The sequence below is a fragment of the Solanum dulcamara genome, chromosome 9 (genome assembly GCF_947179165.1).
Source record: "Solanum dulcamara chromosome 9, daSolDulc1.2, whole genome shotgun sequence".
Lineage (NCBI taxonomy): Eukaryota > Viridiplantae > Streptophyta > Magnoliopsida > Solanales > Solanaceae > Solanum > Solanum dulcamara.
In genome coordinates, this window is record NC_077245.1 from 24,703,758 (window position 1) to 24,728,155 (window position 24,398).

Here is a 24,398-nt window from a genome sequence, read left to right on the forward strand (position 1 = left end):
GGTCACCCTATCTTAGACCCCTCTGTGATTGAAAGAAACCTAAAGTGTCACCATTTAACAATAGGGGGAAACTGACACTGGATATGCAAAATTTAATCCAGTTTAGCCATTTTTTGCCAAAGCCCATATCTTCAAGGATCCTAAGAAGGTAGATCCAGTTGACATGATCAAAAGCCTTTTCAATATCCAACTTGCATAGGATTCCAGGTATTTTTTGTTTCACTCTTGAATCTACCAGTTCATTTGCCATAAGTGATGCGTCCATTATTTGTCTCCCCTTCAAAAAAGCCATCTGATGCTCGTCCACCTGCTTGCCTACGACAGACTTCAGTCTTGCAGTTAAAAGTTTTGAGATGAGCTTGTAAGTCCCTCCTATTAAGCTTACAGGTCTGAAGTCTTTCAACTATTTTGCATCTGCCTTCTTTGGAATTAAGGCTATGAAGTTGGCATCATAGCCTTCTCAAACAATTCCTTCCGGTGGAAGTTGTGGATGGCCTGCATCAAATCTGCCTTTACTGTGTCCCAGCAAACTTTGAAAAAACTCATGGTGAAACCATCAGGCCCAGGGGATTTTTCCCCATCACAACTCTTGATGATATACAGTACTTCTGATTCTGAGAAGGGTCTTTGGAGCCATTCATTCTCTTCATTTGTGATTCTGGGACAACCTTGTAAATTGAAAGTAAGCCTCCAAGGTTCAGGTTCTGAGTATAGATTTTTGTAAAAATCTATCATGGCTTCTTTTATTACTGTAGGTTTCTGAGTCTCTTCACCATTCACTATCAATCTATCAATGGTGTTGAATCTCCTGTGTGCTGTTGCCATTCTTTGGAAGAATTTTGTGTTGTTGTCACCTTGTTTTAGCCATAGTACTCTTGATTTGTGTCTCTATCTGGATTCCTCATGTCCAGCCAGATCTTTAGCTCAACTATTGTTGCAGCTCTAGTCATTGTTTCATCTTCAGTCAGGTTTCTGCTTTCTTGAATTAAGTCAATGATAGCCTATTCTTCTAGTAAATTGTTCTTCTTGTCGGTTAATTCTCCAAAAGTAGTTTTGCTCCACTCTTTGAGTTTCAGTTTCAGCATTTTTAACTTGCTATTGAACCTGAAGTCAGGGCATCCCTCCACCACAAATTCATTCCACCAATTATTTACCAACTCACTGAAACCCTCCACCTTGAGCCACCAATTTTCGAACTTGAAATTTGATATACTTCTCTCCAGTTTCCACATTCTAGCATGATGGGGTTGTGGTCTGAAGGGGCTCTAGGCAGAATCCTTTGTCTAATGTTTTTTAAAGTTTCTTCCCATTTGGAGGAGAAGAGGAACCTGTCTAGTCTAGCTGCACTAGGATGGTTGATGCCTCTAAAGCAGGTAAAATTACCCCCAATTAGATCAGGGTCATGAATTTCCTTGTCCTCGATCCATCTAGAGAAGTCAGACATCACATTAGTGATTCTGAAGCACCCTTTTCTTTCTAACATAAATCTGATTGTGTTGAAATCTCCACAAGTTACCCAAGGACCTTCACAAAGCTCTCTGCAAGCTGCAATTTCCTCCTAGCATAATAATTTTTCACTTCTAGTATGTGGAGCATAGCCTCTAGCAGTGTTGTCAAAGGCACGCTTTAAGCGTGCTTAAGCCCTGAAACGAGGCTCAAAATGTGTTTAGCACTTTGCCTCACTTTATGTGCGCTTCAGTGTGGTCATCAAGGTTCTAAGACAAACTTTTCCTTACCAATGAACCTCTTTTGAAGAAGTGACACTAAATAATTGATATTTCACTTTATCATACTTTTTTTCAATTTCTTTGGTCATATATTTGTCATACATGTTTATAATTATTGGTCTTGGACTAAACATATATATTTGTATCTTTTTCTCCCTTTGCGCCTTTTTTCATTAAAGCCCACATTTTATTTGCGCTCTGCGCTTAAAGCTCCAATGGACCTTAGAACTTTTTTGCGCTTTTCGCCTTCGGTAACACTGGGCTCCAGTGAGGTACCAGGTAAAAAAGTTTTCAGGATGGACAAATCCATACGTGATACGAGTGTTTCCCTGTTTCCACCATTATCCCAGACCAAACTCTGCTGTCCCACATTAGTAGGATCCCCCCACTGCTTCCCACAGTTTTGATAAAATCACATTTCATCCATCTACAAAGGCCATAGTTGTTTGGCTGCTTCTTCAACTTCTCTGTTTAACTTTGTTTCTTGAAGGCAGTAGACATCTGCCTTCCATTTTTGCAATAAACTCTTAACAAGATTCCTTTTTTTCTATCTTGTTGAGTCCCCTCACATTCCATTAAATTAGGTTGACATTCATTTGCAAGTGAGACTAAGAGTTTCCGCCTACTTCTGACCCCTTCTACTTCTTCATTGAGGCTGGATTGCAAGTTCTTCAATTCATTCTTGCCAATTCCCGTACTTTTTGGGGTGATGATTATCTTCTCCCGCTCTTTCTTCTCTGGCAGTGTTTCCTTCTATCTAGCTTCATGAGTAAGGCTAGCGTTTCCTCTTCGAAAGCTACTCCATAAGTATTGCTTAGTTCAAGAATGTGAGAATTTACCCGGTTTGAAGCCTCTGTCTCAGTTTCCTCTAGGGATGCCGGAGATTGTGTGGTAACAGGTTCGACATCGTGAACTTGCTGCAGTTGCAAGTTGCACTCATCTGGGATAGATGAGAGCATGGTTGTCCCCTCTACTATTTCTTTGGATTGGTTATCAATCTCAGTCTCTTCGCCTGGCTGAGGGGCAATCTCAGTTGCATTTTCGAGGTTCCTTTCGATGTTGCTTCAACTGGTCTCTCTATGTTGTCTGGGTCTACAACACAAGCTTTCAAAGCCATGTAGGATTCTAGGAATTTCGAGGCCAGAGCTCGAATGTTCTCCAGTGCGTTAAGAGATTCCGGAGTGCTCTTCATCTGAAATTGAGTTGTAGCTGGGCTCAGGGTTTCAGAAATAAGTTTTGGGCATGATTTAATTGGGCCTCCAAAATTAAATTTAACCTGGCCTAGAGGATTTAAATTTTCTCTGGAAGCTGTTCCATATGACTCAGCATTGGCATGTGCTATCACTGTCCCATGTGACTCAGAATTGACATGTGTTGTCATTGTCCCATGCTCAGCATTGACATGTGCTATCACTGGCTTTGCAGGTGGCAGACTACCAACCCTTTTATCCACTGGGTAAAAATTCAATGATTGCTGGGTAATGGGATTCAAAATCCTTAGATCTCCGATGGTTGTCATTGCTGGAAGCTCAGTGCAGATTTGCATGGAGAAGATGATTCCTCCATTTTCGATGGAGATCTCCTTCGGGACCTTGCTTCCATCTCCTTGGATTTTGATTCTCGCCCATTTGAGATGGTTCTGAAGGGACGTCTCTTCCTCTATTTCAATCCATCCACCACAATGGTCTCCAATGGCCTTGAAGGTTTTCTGGGCCCATAAGTGAAGAGGGAGACCCACGATCCTAATCCAAGTGGAGCTTGGTTTGTCTGCTGAATCGAAAGTGCTCGACGACGGGTTCCACCATTGAAGCTTGAGTGACTTTTTGTTCAACATCCATTCACCAGAAAGAACTTGCTTCGCGGTAAGCCTAGAGGTAAACTCGAAGAGAAAAAGACACCTTCCCATTTCGTATATGTTTAGACGATTCGCCTGTTTCCATAGGTTGTTGGCCCATCTCTGTATTATTGACAGTGTCTGTGGGAGATTTGACCCATCTTCGATAGTGCCAACCAAACTCCTCTTTAATATCTCATTTCGGGAGGGCTAGAGGTCATTAATGCAGATGACATTCCCCTTTTTAATACTTGAAAGTCCTCTAAATTATTTTCTACCCTGTTGCACCATTTACTGTTCCTGACTGCTTCAGCGAAAGGAAGTTTGTTGTCTGTTAATCTGTAGATGTCTCTACTGGTCTCCCTCTTTTGGTTGGCAATGAAATTTCTCAATTTCTCAGCAATGAACGCCCAACCAGAGTTGAAAGTCAGTTCAGGGATGATGATGACTGACCTCCTCCCGCCCCTTACATTAATGAGACTGATGTATCTACCGCATTTGTTGAAGTTCCTAGCACAAAAGGTTTACGACAGCGTTTCCTTCTTCCACCTTTTGACTACATTCCCTTTTTCCTTAGAAGCTTCAAAGAGAGTCTGGACAATCCATTCCATTATCTTCTTGGTGAAAGATGTTCTAGTGATGGCGTTTCTACTTCTTTCAGTCCATTCATACCAGTCTCCTGACCGAGTGATGTCAAAAGACTTGAATCCAACTGCAAAATAAATGGTCTCCTCCATCTCGGTGGGGAAGGAGAAGGAGGGAGGAGAGAGGAAATCCGGTGATCCTTCGGGGGAAGGGAGGGTGGTCTGGAAAGATTAGAACTTCTTTTTGGAAGTCGTGCCTGGGAGCTTTTTTTGGCCATGGGTATCTTGTGGTGACTACAATGTCACAAGGTACCCAAACGAAAGATCAGAAGGGCACATAATAACAGGAGCCATGTATGAGTTCACAGAATGGATAAATGAGATGGAATTCATTGATCCCTCTCTTTTGGGGGGTTCTTTCACTTGGAGAAGAGGAGATGGTCACAACTCAGCTTCCCGAATTGATAGATTTTTGTATTCATCTCAATGAGTTGAGTCCTTCACTCGGATCAAACAGAATTTGTTGCCCAGAATAAGTTCTGATCATAACCCCATCATGCTTATTGTGGGGAATTGAATTCGAATAAGTCCTATTTCAAATTCGAACAATGGTAGCTGAGGGTGGGTGGTTTTGCTGACAAGATTAAGGAATGGTTGATGTCTTTCAATATAAAAGGCACATGTTCTTTTATCTTAGCTACTAAACTAAGGATGCTGAAACAAAAGTTTAAAGAATGGAGACGGACACATAGAAATGACTGGAAACATAGAAAGAAGGAAATCCTCCACCAGGTAGCAAAGCTGGAGAAGACTCAGGAGCTGAGATTACTCTCAGAGGATGAACTACTCCAAAAGGTGCATCTAGGTATGGAATTTTAGGAGGTTGCTAAACAAGAGGAAATAGCTTGGAGACAAAGATCTAGAATACAATGGCTTAAAAAAGGTGATAAAAACACTAAATTCTATCCTAGATGCTCTACCTACTTATGTTATGTCTCTATTTCCCTTGCCTGACAAAGTGGAAGACAGATTAGATAAACTAAGGAGAAATTTTCTTTGGCTGGGAAACAAGGAAAGGAAAGGCATTCACTTGGTCAAATGGAAAACTGCTCAACTAAGTAGAAATCAGGAGGACTTGGCATTAAGAACCTACGTCTGCAAAATAGGTACTTACTGTCAAAATGGCTATGGAGGTTTTGGTAAAGAGGGGCAGGCTCTGTGGAAGGATGTTATCATTAGCAAGTATGGACAAACTGATCCATGGACCTCCAACATTGTGACCAGCACCTATGGGGTCTGAGTTTGGAGGTCTATCAGAAATTTGTGGCCAAAACTAGCTGAGAACATATGCTACAAGGTGGGTAAGGGGATTAAGATCCTTTTTTGGAAAGACAAGTGGATAGGACAGAACTTCCTCATGTAGGACTTTGCAAATTTGTACTCTTTTTGTGACAACTCTTCAACATCTATTGCTGAAATTTGGTCTCCGCAAGGATGGAATATAACCTTTAGGAGAGTCTTGAATGACTGGGGGTGGATAGAGTGGCCAACCTACTGCAAAGGTTGGAAGATTTCCCAGTACTCAACACTAATCCTGATGCAATCAGATGTAAACATGATAGGGATATGGATTTTTCTGTTGGAAGAATGTACAAAAGAGACCTGGCAACACATCCGGGGGGGGGGGGGCATTTTTGGACCTTGGAAACAAGTCTGGAAGTCCAGCATTCCAACCAAGCTAAAGTGTTTCACATGGTCGGTATGCAGAAGAGCATGCCTGACTCAAGAGACACTGAAAAAGAGAGGATTTTAGATTGTTTCTAGGTGCTTCTTTTGCAATGAAAAGGAGGAAACAAACAATCATTTGTTCCTTCACTGTAGAGTGACTGCCCACATATGCTATATGTTTCAAAGCCTTATCCAAGATCCTTGGGTGATGTCTGGGCATACTGCAGACCTACTAAGCTGCTGGATGAGAAGAGGGGGGAGTAAAACACAGAAAAAATGGTGGAATCTAGTTCCATCTTGCATAAGGTGGTCAATTTGGAGGGAAAGAAGCAATAGATGTTTATAGAATATTACTAACCCAATGCAGAAAGTAAAAGAAAACTGCATTAATACTCTGTATTTTTGGTGTAAAGAAGAGGGTTTAGAGGAAGTAGATCAGTTAGTAGATTTCCTAGGCTCTTTGTAATTTTGACTAATTGCTTTGTAATTTTTGTTTGGTTGCTAGCATACCCTCATTTCTGATGAATACAACTTTACCATTCTCAAAAAAAAATAATTCCTATTTAAAGGGGTTTTTGATGAATAAATCAAAAAGTAACAACAAAAAAAGAGATTAGAGTGTTCTCTTCTATTGAACTCTAAGGTTTCTGTCTCCCTTTAACGAGCTGAAGAGATTGGAGTTCTCTCTTCCATTGAACTCTAAGGTTTTAGCGTCCCTTTAACGAGCTGAACTTAACTATCGCCTTGTGAATCGATCCTCCCCTAAAAAGAATAGAACTCTAATCTCTTGTTTTTTTGTTGAAATATATGACTTTTTGATTTATTCATCAAAACCCCTTTTAAATAGGAGTCTTATTCTTATGAAAGTAGGAAACCTAAATCCTATTCCAAACTAATAAATAGCTTAACATAATCCGTAAGAAGCTATGAAACATAAATTCTATTCTAGAATAATAAAGAAAGCTATTAAAATATAATTAACTAATTATAATTAAATACTTAATTAATTTGACTTCCCCGCATCCACAACATTACTCCCCTCACGTTGAAAGAGCTTGTTCTCAAGCTCAAATTTCAAGGCAATCATCCAGAAAATCTGGAGGAGTATTAACTTAATTATCCAATTTCAGTCCTAACCAATTTATCTGGAAGTTGACATTGATAAATTTTAACTCGATTAGTTTGCTGAAGCATGACTAATTCACCCATTAGATTGCTACTTTCATGAGGTCCAAATCTTTCAAAAAATTGTTCTCAATGATGCGCCCAAATTAATGGGCTCGTTGGTTCCATCATAAGTAGGAAAATCCATCCTTACATACCTTGGTACTGTTGAATAGGAATTACCACTTGTTGGATGCTTTTGATCGGTTGGTTGAATATGCAGTATATTGCCTCTAGTAGCAGGATTTGTTGATCTGCTTGTCGTCGGGGCACTACTCGACTCTGTTCCATGGGCTACTGGTTTTGTAGAACCAATTCCTAAGTAGAAAATTGTTGTTGAATGACTTGGACAGTTTTTCCGTCGAGATGTTCCATCGCTACAAGTTTAGAGTCCATTTTTTTTTGTTTAGAGTCCATTAGTGTTTCTATAATTGCACGTTATTCCTGGAACCTGGAATTGATCTCATCGCCCATTATGTCAGGCTATGATACCAAATTGTTATGAATCTTTAGGGGAGGATCGATTTACAGAGCGATAGATAAGTTCAGTTCGTTAAAGGGAGGCTGAAACTTTAGAGTTAAATGGTAGAGAGAACTCCGATCTCTTCAGCTAGTTAAAGGGAGATTGAAACCTTAAAGTTCAATGGAAGAGAGAACTCTAATCTCTTGTTTTTTTTATGACTTTTTGATTTATTCATCAAAAAACCCTTTAAATACGAGTCTTATTACATCAATAGAAAGTCTAATTTTTATGAAACTAGGAAACCTAAATCCTATTCCAAACTAATAACTATAGTTTAACCTAATCCTTATGAAGCTATGAAACATAAAATCTAGGCCAAACCCATCGGTGGCCCCTTAAAGTTAGCACCAACTTTCACTTAGACACTTTAACCAGGCGATGTTCATTTTAGACACCTCATGTAGGGGCACGCTGTGTCATTTTGACACTTTTTTGACAATAAGCAAAAAACTGAATGAGAGTGTAATACACTCGTTTATGACGTGGCAAAAACCAATTAAATGATTACATGTGTTATTTTAAGTTAAAAATTATTTTAAAATTCACTTAGTAAATAAAATAAAAATATTATTCTAAAAAAATCAATTGCAACCCCCCCCCCCCCCCGCCCCAATGGTAATTATCTTCTCCACTACACCCAACAATTTTCTTTATTTTTTTCTTAATCTTCTTTTTAAAGTTGTTTCAGAGCTTTTTTTTTCTTTCTATTTTGATGTTGTTTAGAGAGAAAGAGAGGGGGAGGCGGGAGGGAGAGAAAGAAAGAAAAAATATAAAATATGAGTATTGATATTCATTTTTTCCGGCGAACTGGAAAATGAAAGATTAAATAAAGGGGTTAACAAAAATGTGACCTTGAGTTCATATGATTGGTCTTGGGTGGTGCTGAAAATGCTCGTAGCATCTCCTATATTTTATTGTATCTTTGTGTTATTTACTTGATCAGTGTTGATTTCTATTTTTTCTAGTTCTAGGTGCTTAAAAGATTTTAGTGTTTGTTCTGTGTTTATTGGAATTTTCTGTTATCTACTTGTTTAGTGTTGATTGTTGATTTCTAGTTCATGCAAGTGCGATACATCACTGCGAAACATAGGAAAAGGAAGTTGAAAAGCAAGAAGCCGATGACTCCAATCACATCAAAAGTCAAGAAAATCAAAATGAAATCTCTTTTGTGCTTTTTTAAAAATTTCTTCTTTTCTTTTACTTTTCATAGCTATTCCTTTTCTTTCTTTTAGTGTTGTTTTGTGGGAAGAAAAGAGTGAGAGGAAGAAATAAAGAGAGAAGAAATATGAAATATGGGTGTTGGTATTCATTTTTCCGGCGAAAAAGGTTGGAGGGAGGTGATGGTAGATTTAGAAAAGCAATACAATGAAGAAGAAAAAAATGGCTTGAAAACGGATTTGAATAAAAAATTCGACCTCCATTGAGGGAGTTTAAGCTTGGAAAAATGGTGGAAGGTGGTGCCTTGAGAAATGGAGAAGAATAAGAGAAAATAAAATAAAAAATGGCTAAATAAAGCCTTTCACGCGTTATTATTGAGTGTATCATACTCACTTTGCCATGTCAGCAAAAAGTGTCAAAATGACACAGCGGGCCCCTACATGAGGTGTCTAAAATGAACATCGCCCGGTTGAAGTGTCTAAGTGAAAGTTGGTGCCAACTTTAAGGGGCCACCGATGAGTTTGACCTAAATCTATTCTGGAATAATAAAGAAATCTATTAAAATATAATTAATTAATTAAAATTAAATATTTAATTAATTTGACTTCCCCGCATCCACAACAGACAGTCTAACCACCACTCTGTAAAACTTCCCTTTAAGTTTGAGTGGTACCTTATTATCACACAAGACTTCAGAAGCAAGTCTCCATTTAATTGAAGATAAAAGGGAAATTTTAAATTTTGATTTTTTCTAATTATAGAAATGTGACATTCTTTTTGGGACAGCGTAAAAAGCAAAAGGCTACTTAAATTGGGACAAAGGGAGTAGTAGTCTAATTCCTGTATCTATATTATAAATTTTAAAGCTTTGAAACTCTTTTGAGTTCAAATACTCTGTCCACTTGATTATACTTATTTCCAATTCATTTCACTGTAGGGGGGCACTCTTTGGTTCCAGAACTTGACCGAGTTCCCTAGTGGTGTTTTAGGGCCAGTCTTTCCTTTCCTGATTGCTGGATTGCATTATATAAACATACAGGTATCTTGCTTTTATCAAACTGAGATTTACTGCCTTTCTGTTTCCTTGTCTTTCTTTGTGGTAACTGGTAAGTGGTGACAGACTTTCATTAGGGAATTAAGAGACCTGTGCCTTGTTCTTGGCCTTGGTACTAGATACATTTTCATATATAATTTCTTTTTCCTTTTCTGTTTTGAGGGTGGCTGTTATCCAATATTAGTTATGTTTAGGTATTTGATCACCAACATGATCAATTTCATGCTGGTTAACCATCACTTTATGTTCAGACATGTTCTCTTGGTGCCCACCCTGAAATGGTTGGTGGGTCTTGGATACATTTTAATGTTTGGGGCAGGGGCCTGAAGCAAGTAGGAAAAGGGAAAAAATGTTTCAGTTATATAGGTATGAGATATCTGCATACCGGCACCAATTTTGTTTCTTAATATGTTTTTTCTCCAAAGCTAGTATATGGTTGATATTTTTTCCTTGCCCCTTCATCGTTTTGGGCTTTTTGATATATTGTTGCAAAGAATAATAATATATTCTTGCATGGTTTTGAACACTTGAAACCCTTCTCCCAAACAATGATGCCGCCAAACATTGAGTTTTGTTATCTCACACTCCCTCTGGTGCTCAAAACTCCTTAGAACCGAAAATTTGACTTCTAGGTGGATCTTCCTGCCATCTGTATTCAGTCAACTTATAAGATCTTCTCCGTAAAATTTGGTCTTCCCAAATGTGGTGTAGAATGTTAGAAAAGGGAAGACTTCATCTTGGTTTCGATGATTAATGAGCAAAGACGTAAACTGTCTAGAGGACTTGAGTTCAGCAGTTAGCCAGATGAGTTAGGAAGTAAAGAATACGTGTGGAATTGCCTCAACAACAACAACAACAACATACCCAGTGAAATCCCACTAAGTGGGGTCTGGAGAGGGTAAAGTGTACGCAGATCTTACCACTACCTCGAGGAGGTAGAGAGGTTGTTTCCGAAAGACCCTCGGCTCAAGTGCCTCAAACCCAAGTAAAAGAAGAAGAGGCAGAGGAAACAATGAAGACAACATAGCAATTTATAAGAAAGACAAATGTAAAGTCTACAATAAAGAAACAACAATAACAACAAAATATTGTGATAATAGAAACACGATACACAACAAAATACTCCAATCCTCCACTAATCTTTTACCCCTACTAACCTTCTACCCTAATACGCGTTCTCCACTCCTTCCTATCTAGGGTCATGTCCTCAGTAATATGGAGCTGCACCAAATCATGTCTAATCACCTTTCCCCAATACTTCTTCAGCCTACCTCTACCCCTCCAATTGCCCCCTACAACCAGCCTCTCGCACGAGGCACCTCTTCACTGGGGCACCAAGCACCTCCTTTGCATATGTTCAAACCATCTCAGCCTCACTTCTCTCATCTTGTCCGTCACAGGGGCCACTCCTACCTTCTCCCGAATAACCTCATTCCTAATCTTGTCGCTTCTAGTATGATCACTCATCCATCTCAACATCCTCTTCTCGGAACATGCATCTTCTGAATATGAGAGTTCTTGACTGGCCAACACTACACAGTCTAACAATCACTCTGTAAAACTTTCCGTTAAGTTTGGATGGTACCTTCTTATTGCACAAGACTCCAGACTCAAGCCTCCATTTCATCCATGCCACCCCAATGTGAGGTGTGACATCATTGTCGATGTCCCCACTATCCTGGAGTACGGACCCAAGATACTTAAAACTTTCTCTCTTGAGAATAGGTTGTGTGGCAAGCCTCACTTCAGTGTCTGCTTCATCTACCACACCACCGAATTCCAAATACTCTGTTTTGGTCTTGCTCAACCTGAGCCCTTTGGACTCTAGAGTCTATCTCCAAACCTCCAACCTAGCATTAACTTTGTCCTTTGTTTCATCAACCAATGCTATGTCGTCTGCAAATAACATACACCAAGGAACTTCCTCATGAATAGATCACGTCAATTCATTCATCATTAAGGCGAATAGGAAAGGACTAAGAACTGATCCCTGATGTAGCCCCATCTCCACTGGGAAGTGCTCTGAGTCTCCTCTCACTGTTCTAACCCGAGTCTTACATCCATCGTACATGTCCTCTATCACCCTAATATACACCATCGACACACCTTTAGCCTCCAAACACTTTTAGAGAACATCCCTCAGGACTTTGTCGTCAATGAACACCATATGAAGATTCATCTTCCTTTCCCTATCTTCTCCATCAATCTCCGCATAAGGTGGATGGCTTCAGTAGTTGAACGTCCTGGCATGAATCCAAATTGATTCTCAAAAATAGACACCCATTTCCTCACTCTCATCTCCACCACTCTTTCCCGATCCTTCATAGTGTGGCTTAACAATTTGATACCCCTTGTAATTATTACAGTTTTGGATATCACCTTTGTTCTTGTACAATGGAACCATTGTACTCCACCTCCATTCGTCGTACATTCTTGCATCTCCTTATTATATTGTGCTTTCTGCTTCTTCTTTTTTATAATTTAAAAAAAGTCTCTTGCCCTGTTTCTCCTTTTCCCCCAGAAAGCATCTTCAAAAAATGGGGTCCTGGAAGTTTCACCCACAAAAAGGTACTACAGAAAGAAAAAGAAGCCGACCCAACTTAGGCATCATTGGTACCCTTTGGATTTTGTGCGAGTACAGGGAGGGTGTAAATTCTATGTTTGTGGTGCTGGGTTGGTTTAGGTCTGATGCTGAAACCTGCACAGTGTACGGTCATATACACCCTGGTTTAGTAATTCTTCAGGTTCTTTGTCAGTTCAAGAAAGATTTCAGTTTCAGTACTGTCTTCAGGATATTACTAATTACTCTTAGATTTTCACTCTAAAATGACTAGTTGGAGCAGATAAAATCAGATCAGGAAGTGGCTGGTGTGTTTTCTTATGTTTGCTTTGGATGGACTTATTTCGAATCTATTTAATTAACTTTGAGTACCCGACAAGATAGTTTAGCTGAACTAGCTTTTGCATTTGTTACTGAAAAAGGTGGATTCTTGAACCAATTGTAAAGGCTATGTGGTAGAGACTAGAGAGTATTCTTATATTTTTCTTCCAGTGAAGAAATTCTAATTTTCATTTGGCAGAAAACTTCTTTGGCTCCGCAATGAATTTGTTGCATTTTTCCAAATAAAATACAACAATAACAATTATTATGTCTCGGGTCCTAACAAGTTGGGTTTGACTATTTGAATCATCATTGATCATGTTCCTATTTAAAAATGTTCTAACACTAGCTTCCCATCTGCCTGATTCTTGGTTGCCATAGTTACCCGGTGTTCCTTCGAAAAAGAAAAGAGTGACCCGGCATCAGTGTTGGTGGGAGGTAGTAAGTACTCTGTGGAATAGTCGAGGTATGTGCAAGTTGCTTGGACACCATCACTATTTGGAAAAGAAGAAGGAGAATGTTCTCTACCACACACGGCCTTCACAATTGGTTCAAGAAGCCATCGTTTATGGTCACAGTTGCAAAATCTAGTTCAAGTAAGCTATATTTTCAGGGTATGAGATAAGACTTGAACAGGGTCCATCTAAAGGCATAATTTAATTTTCATTCCAGTCAACTGCCCAAGCCGAAAAGCTTTCACGCAAAAGAGGATGCAATAGTACAATGGAGAAGATTTATCTGATAGTGCCTGTATTTCTTGTGGTGGTGGGTTATAAAGAATAGAGAAGGTTGACCGGGGAAATAACAGTGTGTTTTCGGAGGATGAGATGGATAAAGGTTCTGATAGTGTGACGTCAAATGTGAAGGGAAAGAGAAGGAATCACCAATAAAAGGGGCTGGGAATGAGGAAGAAAGATCATCACCCAAAAGATGAAAGGGAAAGAAATAGATGAGGAAAGTGGGAAGAAGATTACAAGTAGTTGGTTAATTTATTAGTGATGAGATTCAAATAGGAGACTCCACTTAATTGGAAAGTAACTCGTGTGTTTTTGAAATTTGAAAAAACATGATTTGATGCTAGCTACACCAAATAGTGTTATCTACTCGTAATAAAAATGTAAATAAATAGGAACGAAAAACATCAAGGGGTTACACTTTTTTTTCAGTAAACATCTAGGGGTTACATTTAAAAGAAGTTTTTTCCTAAAATTTCCCCTGCCCTTATGCACCAAACTACTTTTACAAACTTTTGTCTTCTAAATGGGAAGGGAATATAAGGGGGGGGGGGGACAAGTTTCCGGAAACACTTTCTCGAAATTGATTATTTTGAGAATGCCACAGAATGTATTTGAGTATATAGTGAGCTTGGTTTAGTTTCTTATGCAAGTGATATTCAAGGTATTTTTTCTCCATGCTTTTTGATAGAGATGATCTCTCTCTGTTACTGCAGGTATCCTTTCAGAATTTTTCAGTTGGAAACATAAGTGGAGCCGTGGGTTCAATAGCTAAGGTCAGTAATCTGTCAGAAATTTATGTGATATATCCTCATACTTTGATCTAGAAGTAATTTTCGTCATTTTGCTGTGTAATAAAGGGACTGAACCAATCTCTATTCAAACTCCATTTGTAGAGGTACATCTTTAACTTATCGATTATCTTATTGCCAGAGTTATCCGGCGAATGAGAAAATATAAAAGATTCTATCCTCTTTTCCATAAAGAATGCCTACTTTCGGAATACAAATATCAAATCATGGAATTTTTGAAGTGCATTCGGATATTGATTTTTCAATCCTTTGAAATATAATTCAAGTATCTAGAGATATAAAATTATTTTTTGATAATGTTAATGTATTATTCATCAGCATAAAGAAGTGCTGGCCACTCTAGAACAGAAAGTAAAAGGCCTATATATTTCACAAGGCTTCCAGGAAGTCTGGTATGGAGTCGGCCTCCTCCATACAAAATTCTTGACACCCAAAATACAAGTTCAAAATACAATATATCTCAACTTGTGGGATTGAATTACTCTCAACTTCAAAGCATCTGCTATTCCTTCCTTCGGAATGGTCCACCAAATACAAACTGGAATATCTCTCCACCATTTCTTCTGCTTTAGATATTATATAAAATTATTATAAATTACATTTCTGATAAGTGTAATTGTGAAGAGGTGACACTAAACAATTGATATTTCACTTTATCATATATTTTTGTTCAATTTCTTTGTCCATATATTTGTTATTCATGCTTATAATTATTAGTCTTGGACTACACATACACATCTCTACTTTTTCTCCATTTGCGTCTTTTTGCATTAAAGCCCACTCTTTATTTGTGCTTGCCTGAACAGACCTTAGAGCTTTTTTGCGCTTTTTGCCTTTGATAACACTGATTTGGAGTTCGAGTTTCCACATTATTATCCCTGTGTTCTTTAATCAGTTTGCACCATTTTATAGACCCGATTTAGTCACTTTACTTTCCATCTTTAGTGCAAGGTTTTTGTTGATTTTTGAAGTAATTTGCAAGTATCCAACATTCCCCTGAAGACAAAATTAAAAATAGTGTGAAAGAGAAAAGAAAGAAATATAGGGAAGACTTTTTAATAAGCACTATGGCCACAAACAAATTGGTACTGAAAGTTGCACAATAAAATAAATATCAATAGTTTCTAGATAATTAACAAAAAAATATTAAATTGTTTGAGATCATTACCTAGAAACTACATTTTTTATTGAGATAATGGTTACAAACAGTTTAATATTTTTTTTTGTGAATTATTAAGGCTTCAATATGATTGATGATAAATTTTAAAGATTAAAGCAATTTTTGCAAAAGCAAAGAGAAACTTGAGGCTTTAAGTGAGAGATGAGAAGCAAAGGGTACGATTCTTTGAAGTAAACTGCACAAATACCATTATCTACATAGAAGTAGAGTAATGATAACATAAAAATCACAATAAGCATTATATTTTAAAATGTATACTATATACTAATGGGACATTAGAGGAGATGAATCAACATACAACAACAACAACATCAACATCAACATACCTTTTTACAATTTAAATAGAAGAAAATGACCATGCAAAGATCTTATATGTTTTACTCTTAGATCTGTTGCATGTAAAAGTAAAGATCTCTTGGGAGATTTGACATAAAAAAACCCAAATTTCTTTAATTAGCCACAAAATCAATTTACCTTGACATGTTAATCGCAACAACGCATATTAAATATCTCATGATGTAATTTCAGCAATTCCTTAAAAATTTAACTTCAATCAAACATTTGAATTTCAAATTTTAATTAATTGGCCATATTAATCACTTCAACCTTGAGTTTATATATATATTTTGAGATTGGTAATTTTGTATATGTTTCATCTAAACAAAATAACAGTACATGGGTTGTATTGAAACCATATTTACAAATGTACTCCAAAATCCTTCTATCCTATGTCTAAATTGAGTCTAAAACATCAATATAGTGATGGTATCATTTGAGTATAACTAATTACACCAAAATAACAGTACATGGGTTGTACTGAAACCATATTTACAAATGTACTCCAAAATCCTACTATTTTATGTCTAAATTGAGTCTAAAATCAATATAGAGATAGTATCATTTGAGTATAACTAATTACACCAAAAACACAGTCTCAAAAGACAATTCAACTTGATCTTCGGCATATTATTTTCTATATTCTCAAAACATCTAGAGTTTCTTTCCTTCCATATTGTCTACCAAATGCTTGCAGGGACAATTTGCCATCTACTTTTGTGTTTAGCCTGCATACCTGGTTCCTCCCAACTCTGAAGGTCTTTTGTAATCTTTTTGCACATCAGGGGCAACACGCTATGTCGGCTATGATGGAAGATGTTCAAACAGATGCTTTACTGGTGTCTATGGGCCACACACTACATGGGAAAGGGATGATTTCTGGAATGTATTAGCCGCAATGTTATCAAAGGTTCTCTTAAAGTGCGCTTAAGCCCTTAAATGAGACTGAAAACACGTTGAGCACTTTGCCTCGCTTAATGTGCTCTTTAGTGTCGTCATCAAGACTTTGATACTTTTCCTTGTGAATGAGCATGTCCTGATGAGGCGACGCTAAACCATTGATATTTCACTTTATTGTAAAAACAATCAATTTCCTTGTCCATATATTTGTTATTTATGCTTATAATTTTTAATCTTGGACTAAACATATATATAGTTGTATGTTTTCTCCATTTGCGCCTTTCACCAATACACCCCATGCTTTATTTGCACTTTGCGCTTAAATCCCCATCGAACCTTTTAGAGCTTTTGTACGCTTTTCGCTTTCGATAACACTGATTAGCCAGTGTAAGGGGTCCTTGGAAAGAAAGTTGGGTCATCGAAGGAGATTTCAATGTCTGTAGATTTGAAAGTAAAAGATTCAATTGTCTGAGAAGATCGAGGGTCATGAAATGCTTCTATGACTTTTTTCAAGACATGGACTTAGTTGATTACCATTGCAGGGGTCTTCTATACTTGGACTAGGGGGAAAACTCACTACAAGCCTCTGGAATTGATAGATTCTTGATCTCTTTAGACTGGAATGATGCCTTTGGCTTTATGAAACAATTGGCTCTCCCCAAGGTTATCTTGGATGATGACCCATCTCTTTAGAGAGTGGTGACTGGTCAAATAAACCTTCTTATTTTAAATTTGAGAATATGTGGTGCCAATTGGAAGGATTTACTAGCTTGGGTATACAGTGGTGGCAAAGCTATGTGGTTAATTCTTCTCCGAATCTCATCCTCTCTCAAAAGTTGAAATCCTTGAAGAGGGATTTGGTTACATGGAACAGGGAGGTTTTCAACAAAGTTTCTACTAGGACTAACAAAGCTTTGGAAGAGATTTAATTCTTGAATAGGCCATTGATGGGAGGGGACAGACTCGAGCCGAAAAGAATAAATTTGTTGTAATTAAAAATGGAGATCCAATGGTTAGCTAAGGCTGAGAGAACAAGTTGGAGACAGAAATCAAGGTGTCTGTGGTTGAAAGAAGGGGACATAAATACTAAATGCTTCCAAAGGGCTCCTAACTCATACAGATGATGCAGCATGGAGGCCTATAGTAACCTTTTAAGGCTTGGGTTGTCTAAACCAAGATGATAGGGTAGCTCTTGAACAACCTTTTGAAGAAGAGGATGTGTTGAGTGCTCTCAACTCCTGTGCCCCTGACAAGAGCCCCAGACCAGATGGCTTCACAATGGCCTTCCATCAGAAATGCTGGGAAAAAACTATTAAACAGGACCTTATGGCCATCTCGTCATTTTCACAACACTTGCCATATGGTTAAATCATTCAATGCTTCTTTTATTTCCCTTATCCCTAAAAAGAATAGTGCTATAGAACTTAAAGACTTTAGACCTATCAATCTTATTGGTAGTGTCTACAAGTTGGTGGCAAAGGTGCTAACTGAAAATTGAAAAAAATAATTGGGAGATTGGTCTCAAGTTATCAGAATGCTTCGATAAGAGGCAAAGAAATCACTGATGCAGCCCTTGTAGCAAATGAAGTATTGGATTGGAGGCAAAAAAAGTGGTGTCTCTGGTCTCTTATTGAAGCTGGATATAGAGTAGGCTTTTGACAAGCTCGACTGGCAATATCTCACTTCTATCCTAAGGCAAATGTCGTTTGGTGAAAAATGGATCAAATTGATGAAATATTAAATATTCTGTTATGGTTAACAGAAGCCCTGCAAGATTAAATATTCCGTTATAGTCAACAAAAGCCCCATAGGATTCTTTTCCCTTTTGAGAGAGATAAGGCAAGGTGACCCTCTATATCCCTTTCTCTTCATTCTTCCATGGAGGGTCTTAGTAGCATGTCAATTGCAATGGGATAGTGGTTTTGAACTGGGTAACAAGTAACAACCCTGGTTTTATGGTCCCTGTTTCTCATCTTCTCTTTGTTGATGACACTCTTATTTTCTGTGATGCTGAAGAGCCTCAAGTGAGGTATCTCAACCTCACCCTTATGATCTTTGAAGCCTTATTTGGGCTCCACATTAGCATGTCGAAAAGCATTATCTACCCGTCAATATGGTCTTAGATCTGTAGATTCTGGCCGGCATTATGTATTGTTGCAGTGGCACTTTTCGCACTACCTATCTAGGACTTCCCCTAGGTGCTTGTCACAGATTTGTAGTGATTTGGAATGTGGTCGTTGAAAAGTTTGAGAAAAGATTGGCCTCTTGGCAACAATAATACCTTTCTCTTGGTGGTAGAGTAACACTCATCAATAGTGTTCTTGATAGTATTCCAACTTAGTACATGTCTTTGTTCCGAATATCAACAAAGGTTCAATATCAACTTGAAGGAGGTCAACTCACAAATTTCATCTTGTCAAGTGGGCCAAAGTAACTCTTCCGAAGCATCTTGGTGGTTTTGGTATAAAAGATTTAGCGGTACACAACAAATGTATGTGAATGAAATGGCATTGGAGGTTTAATCAAGATGATGCTGGTCTTTGGAAGGATATTATCCAAGCTAAATATTGCAGCAGTAGCCATTGGTGCTCCAGCCCAGTCTTATGTTATGACCCCTTGAAGAAGAAGGAAGAACCTAGAGTCTTGGAGAGGTTTATAGAAGACTCTAGATTCTTGTAGAATATGGCAGAGAAGTCTTGGAAGACATAGAGTTCTCTAGAATTCTCTAGAGTGTGTAGAGAATTCTAGAGTAGGGACTTCTTTGTAAATATGGAAGGACTTGTATAACAATTTTTATTTACACTTAAGCCCCTTAGGAGTAGTATAAATTGAGGGGGCATTCATTTGTAACAAACCATTTAGAAATCAAGCATTTTTCCAAGTAATTCAAAGCCTTCTTCATAAAAGCTATCTTGTCTTTCTTGCAATCTAGCGTTCCCTTAGTGATCTAGTCTTAAAGGCTTACTTGAGCTTGCAAGATTATGAAAGATTCGTGAGTAAGTTGTCAAGTGCTGCACGGAGGTCTTAGTTGAAGTCTAAGTCCATGACACTTAGCTCCTTATGGGTCTGCATTGTGGAAAGATATTAGGAGATTGTGGGATGAGCTCTTTCTCAACTCTTACTTCCAAGTGGGAAATGGGGCTCATCTTCTATTCTGGAAAGACCAATGGCTTGGCTCTACTACTGTTAAAGATTCCTTCCCCAGGCTGTTCCTTATAACTACTAATCCACATCAACCATTGCTCAGAACTGGGAGGACAACTCATGGAATATGCATCTAAGAAGACACCTAAATGACTAGGAAATTGAGGACATGATAGCATTGATTGGGAGTTTGCAGAGCTGTCCAGTTCTCACTCATAGAAGTGACAGACTTAGGTGGGACAGTAACAATGATGGTTCTTACACAAAGAAAGTTACCTGCTTCTGAGCTCAAATAAGGATCTGATTGACCAATGTCATTGAAAGTTCTCTGGAAAACTAAATTACCACCAAAAGTTTCCTGTTTCTGCTGGATCACCTTAAAAGGAGCTTGTTTAACTCTGGACAACCTCATGAAAAGGGAATTTCTTCTAGCCAATTGATGTTACATGTGCCATTGCACCTCTGAGTCCTTTAGCCATCTATTCTTACACTGTCCTGTCGCTACAGATGTGTGGAATATATTCCTCTCTTTTTTTGGTCTGCAATGGCCTATGCCTTGCACTGTTGGGGAACTTTTTATCTGTTGGAGTTCTTGGAAAGTTGGGAAGACCATCAGAAGAATCTGGTCTATGGTTCCTGCTTGTATATTGTGGTGCTTATGTTTGGAAAGAAACCAAAGATGTTTTGATGGTATTGCAACTGCCAGTCCTAATCTCAAGGCCAGATGCCTGACTTCTCTTTTTAGTTGGGTAAATCTTACCCGTATATAACCCAGATTCTTTTTTGGATTTTATTAGCTCTTTAGTGTTGCAATAGACCTTTGGATTTATCAGCTCTTTAGACTTATGTTAGGTTTTTGTTATCCTTTTATGACCTGATATCTCCTCCTGTTTTGTAACTATGCATCTCCTTGATGCCTTTGTGATTTATAAAACACTTCATTAAAAAAAAATGAGTTCCATTTGAGTTTGTCTAATCATAATCACGGATTTGGATTATATAAATCCAAATTTGGATGTATTTAAAAGTTGAAGTTGCACTTTTTGACTAAAAATAAGAAAAAGGAAACAAAGAGAATTCAAATAAAGGTATGTAGGTAAAAGCTCACCTGAATTTCAACAAAAAGTTAATTTCGAATTCATAAGTTAATAATTGCAAGGAGTTCAGTGTTAAAAACCTAAGGTTGAACCCATCAAATTTAAAGTTTGAATCCACCTCTAATAAAGATTAATTGATGTTAAGAGTTTGGAAAAGAAGAAATCAATAATCAAAGTAAAATTATAAGATTTTTCACGGGCCACGATTTCCATTGTTTCAATTTGTTTGTCCCCTCTTTGCTTTTTAGTCCGTTAAAAAAAGAATGCCTCTTTTCTTTTTTAACAACTCTTTAGTTTCAACTTTCTACATGACATGTTAAGACCACAAGATTAAATGGCATTTTGGTACATTTGACATATCTTTAATTTTACACCACAAGATTAATAGGACAAATAAATTGAAACGAAGGGAGTATTATTAGAAGGCGGAGAAAGCCAACTACATGGGAAGAAAACTTCTATCAAGAAAATTATCAAATGTAGTTTTTTTTTCTTCTTGATATTTCAATGCTGTTTCTTTTATTATTAGTGAACCCCTTTGAAAAATATATGTTTTTCATTCTCTCTATCACTATGGACATTGATATGCATGCAAACTAGCAGTGGCAGAACTAACCACTTGCAGTTGGGTTTGTTGACCATGCAAGTTCGATTGTGACCATATGTATACATAAATAGTCCTTTCACACTTAAATCTGGGGAGGCGTGACTGCCATCCAGTGCCTTAGTTGAGTTTGTTGACCATGCATGTCCGATCATGACCATATATATAAAAAAATAGTCCTTTTTTCACACTCCAAATTTGGGGACGCGCGATCGGAACCTGATGCCTTACGTGATTGAGCAAACCGATTGAATTCAAATTAAATGACATATACAGGCAACAAGGCCATGCCAAATTGAAAGAAACACAATGGAGAAACTTGGAATATCACAAAAGTACAATACAAGGCCGTTCAGGCCACAGTTTGAAAACCACAACTAACAACACGACCAGCAAGGCCACAATTTACTACAAGACCTATCGACAAACGTCTGCAAGTTGCTAAAATGAAAAATTGCTAATACCAGTCGAGATAAGGCCCCGACATACCTGTCAGCTACACAAAGCAAAAGAAGACTCCAGACTCAGCATCTCCTGTCAGCTACATAAAGCAAAAGAAGACTCTAGACTCAGCATCTCTAGGAAGAACACAACATACCAACTATAAGCTAAACTCGATTGCACGTAATGAGGACCCCTGTCTACCTAATGACCCGCAGGCATGAAAGCAGCGCCCCCAAGCAATGGGGCGTCAATACGAAATAATGTATAGAGTATGTAAGGCTACAGAGAACTGAAACAACATTGTTGAATCGAAACAGCAAATAACTGCCGACAATTCGCAACCAAACCTACCTGCTCCTGACTCATCTTACTCACCATAGTACCAATAAATACACTAAGACTTAGAAATCCTATACTCAACTAACAACAATAGTTCAAAGCCACACTATACAACAATATAAAATGCAATGCACAACCCTGAAGGCCAATCAAGCATGTGGTGATGGCAAAACACCGCGATCCATAGCCCGTAGGCGAAAGTAGTATGTAAATATGCATGTGGTGATAGGTGAAACACACCGACCCATAATCCAGAGGCAAAATCAGTAAATTTGCACCATGTGTATGTATGTAGGCAAACAATAAGAAAATCCTGCTACAAAACCTAGCCATTCATAATGGAAGTATGTTAATCTCTATGGGGGCCGACAAAACCACCATGATATCTACAAGTAAGCAAATCGCTATGTGGGCCTACAAGACCACCACAATGTCTAAAATAGCAAGAAATGCATGAGTATGAGAAATTGCAACACCATGAGTAAGGGCAGCCCGGTGCACTTAAGCTCCCACTATGCGCAGGGTCCGGAGAAGGGCCCGACCACAAGGGTCTATTGTACGCAGCCTTACCTGACATTTCTGTCAGAGGCTGTTTCCACGGCTTGAATCCGTGACCTCCTGGTCACATAGCAACAACTTTATCAGTTACTCCAAGGCTCCCCTTCACCATGAGTAATATACGTATAAATATACTTCCCTTGATCCACAACCAACCACTAAATCGACGCCACAGAACATTGATTCTTAATGAGAAGTAACCCAATCGAAACATTTATGAGCGCGCCACAATTGTACTAGACTTGACAATCACCATAATTCGATAATCACAATAATGTATACACCACCTCCTACTCTCCAACTTGACACGAAATCGATGTCACTATTTATGAGATTTTGACGAAGAGTAACACTGACACCAATTTAGAGATATCTAAAAATTGACTCTTCAAAACATGATATACCCGAGAATCACAAAACTCGAGGAGTCATGCCAAATGAAAAGGAATAGCCTTCACATACCTTGAATTCAAGATCAGATAACTTGATGTAGATAATCGATTTTCTTTCCATGATCAAATGTATCGTCAAACTATTCTTCTACTAAGTTCTTGTTTCAACGAATATGTAGATATTTTGGCAGCAATTTGAAGATACGATAAAATGATGATATGCATCAACTATGAATTGCCTTTATAAGGAAAAAATTAATGAAACAAAGTGGAGTTCACATATGTATATATATTCTATGTGAAGTAACTTGCAGCCAACAAAATGGATATTGAACTAATTGTTTAATAATTGATTTGGGATAAGTTATAAAGAATTTGACGCCACCTCATACAGTTGTAGTTACATTTTGCTAACTTTAGACCTTTGAATAATTTATTAGTTCATTCGCGTTTTCGTGGCTTTGGATAGTGGTGGTAGACTAGGGTCATGTTCTCGCTCAGGGACGGGGACAGGGACGAGGGTAAGAAGGGGTAAGTGGGTTAAAGGAGCGTCTAGACTAAGAGTAGGTTCTTGGAACATTGGGACGTTAACGGAAAAATCCATAGAGCTAGTTAAGATTCTAAAGACGAGGAAGATTAACATAGCTTGTGTCCAAGAGACCAAATGGGTAGGTTCTAAAGCTAAGGAGGTAGACGGGTATAAACTTTGGTTCTCTGGTAGATCGAAGTATAGGAATGGGGTAGGCATTTTAGTAGACAGTGATTTAAGAGATCAGGTGGTGAAGGTTAGGAAAGTCACTAATAGGATGATGTCGATTAAGGTGGTCGTTGAAGGGATCACATTGAACATTATTAGTGCTTATGCGCCACAAGCGGGCTTAGGCGAGGAGGATAAAAGGCACTTTTGGGAGGATTTGGACGAGTTAGTGGGAGACATATCGCCTATTGAGAAGCTTTTCGTGGGAGGGGATTTCAATGGGCACATCGGGTCTATTTCAGGAGGGTATGATGATGTGCATGGAGGCTTTAGCTTCGGGGACAGAAATGGAGGATGAGTTTCACTTTTGGATTTCGCAAGAGCTTTTGGGTTGGTGATAGCCAATTTGAGTTTCCTAAAGAAGGAGGACCACTTGGTAACCTTCCTTAGTTCGGTGGCTAAGACTCAGATAGATTTTTTACTCCTTAGGAAGGATGATAAAGGTTTG

At 38.2% G+C, this 24,398-nt stretch overlaps 1 protein-coding gene across 2 annotated transcripts in view; it reads left to right on the forward strand.

Annotated features, from left to right (window-relative positions):
- LOC129902063 (ALBINO3-like protein 2, chloroplastic) overlaps nt 1–24,398 on the forward strand; it is a 55,094-nt gene that overhangs the window by 18,971 nt on the left and 11,725 nt on the right. The window contains exons 5-6 of one of the 2 annotated variants that reach the window (XM_055977089.1): nt 9,656–9,757; nt 14,104–14,163. In XM_055977089.1, coding sequence (XP_055833064.1) covers nt 9,656–9,757; nt 14,104–14,163 — 162 coding nt within the window. The remainder of the gene's footprint in view (nt 1–9,655; nt 9,758–14,103; nt 14,164–24,398) is intronic. The other variant, XM_055977090.1, reaches the window with a different exon arrangement.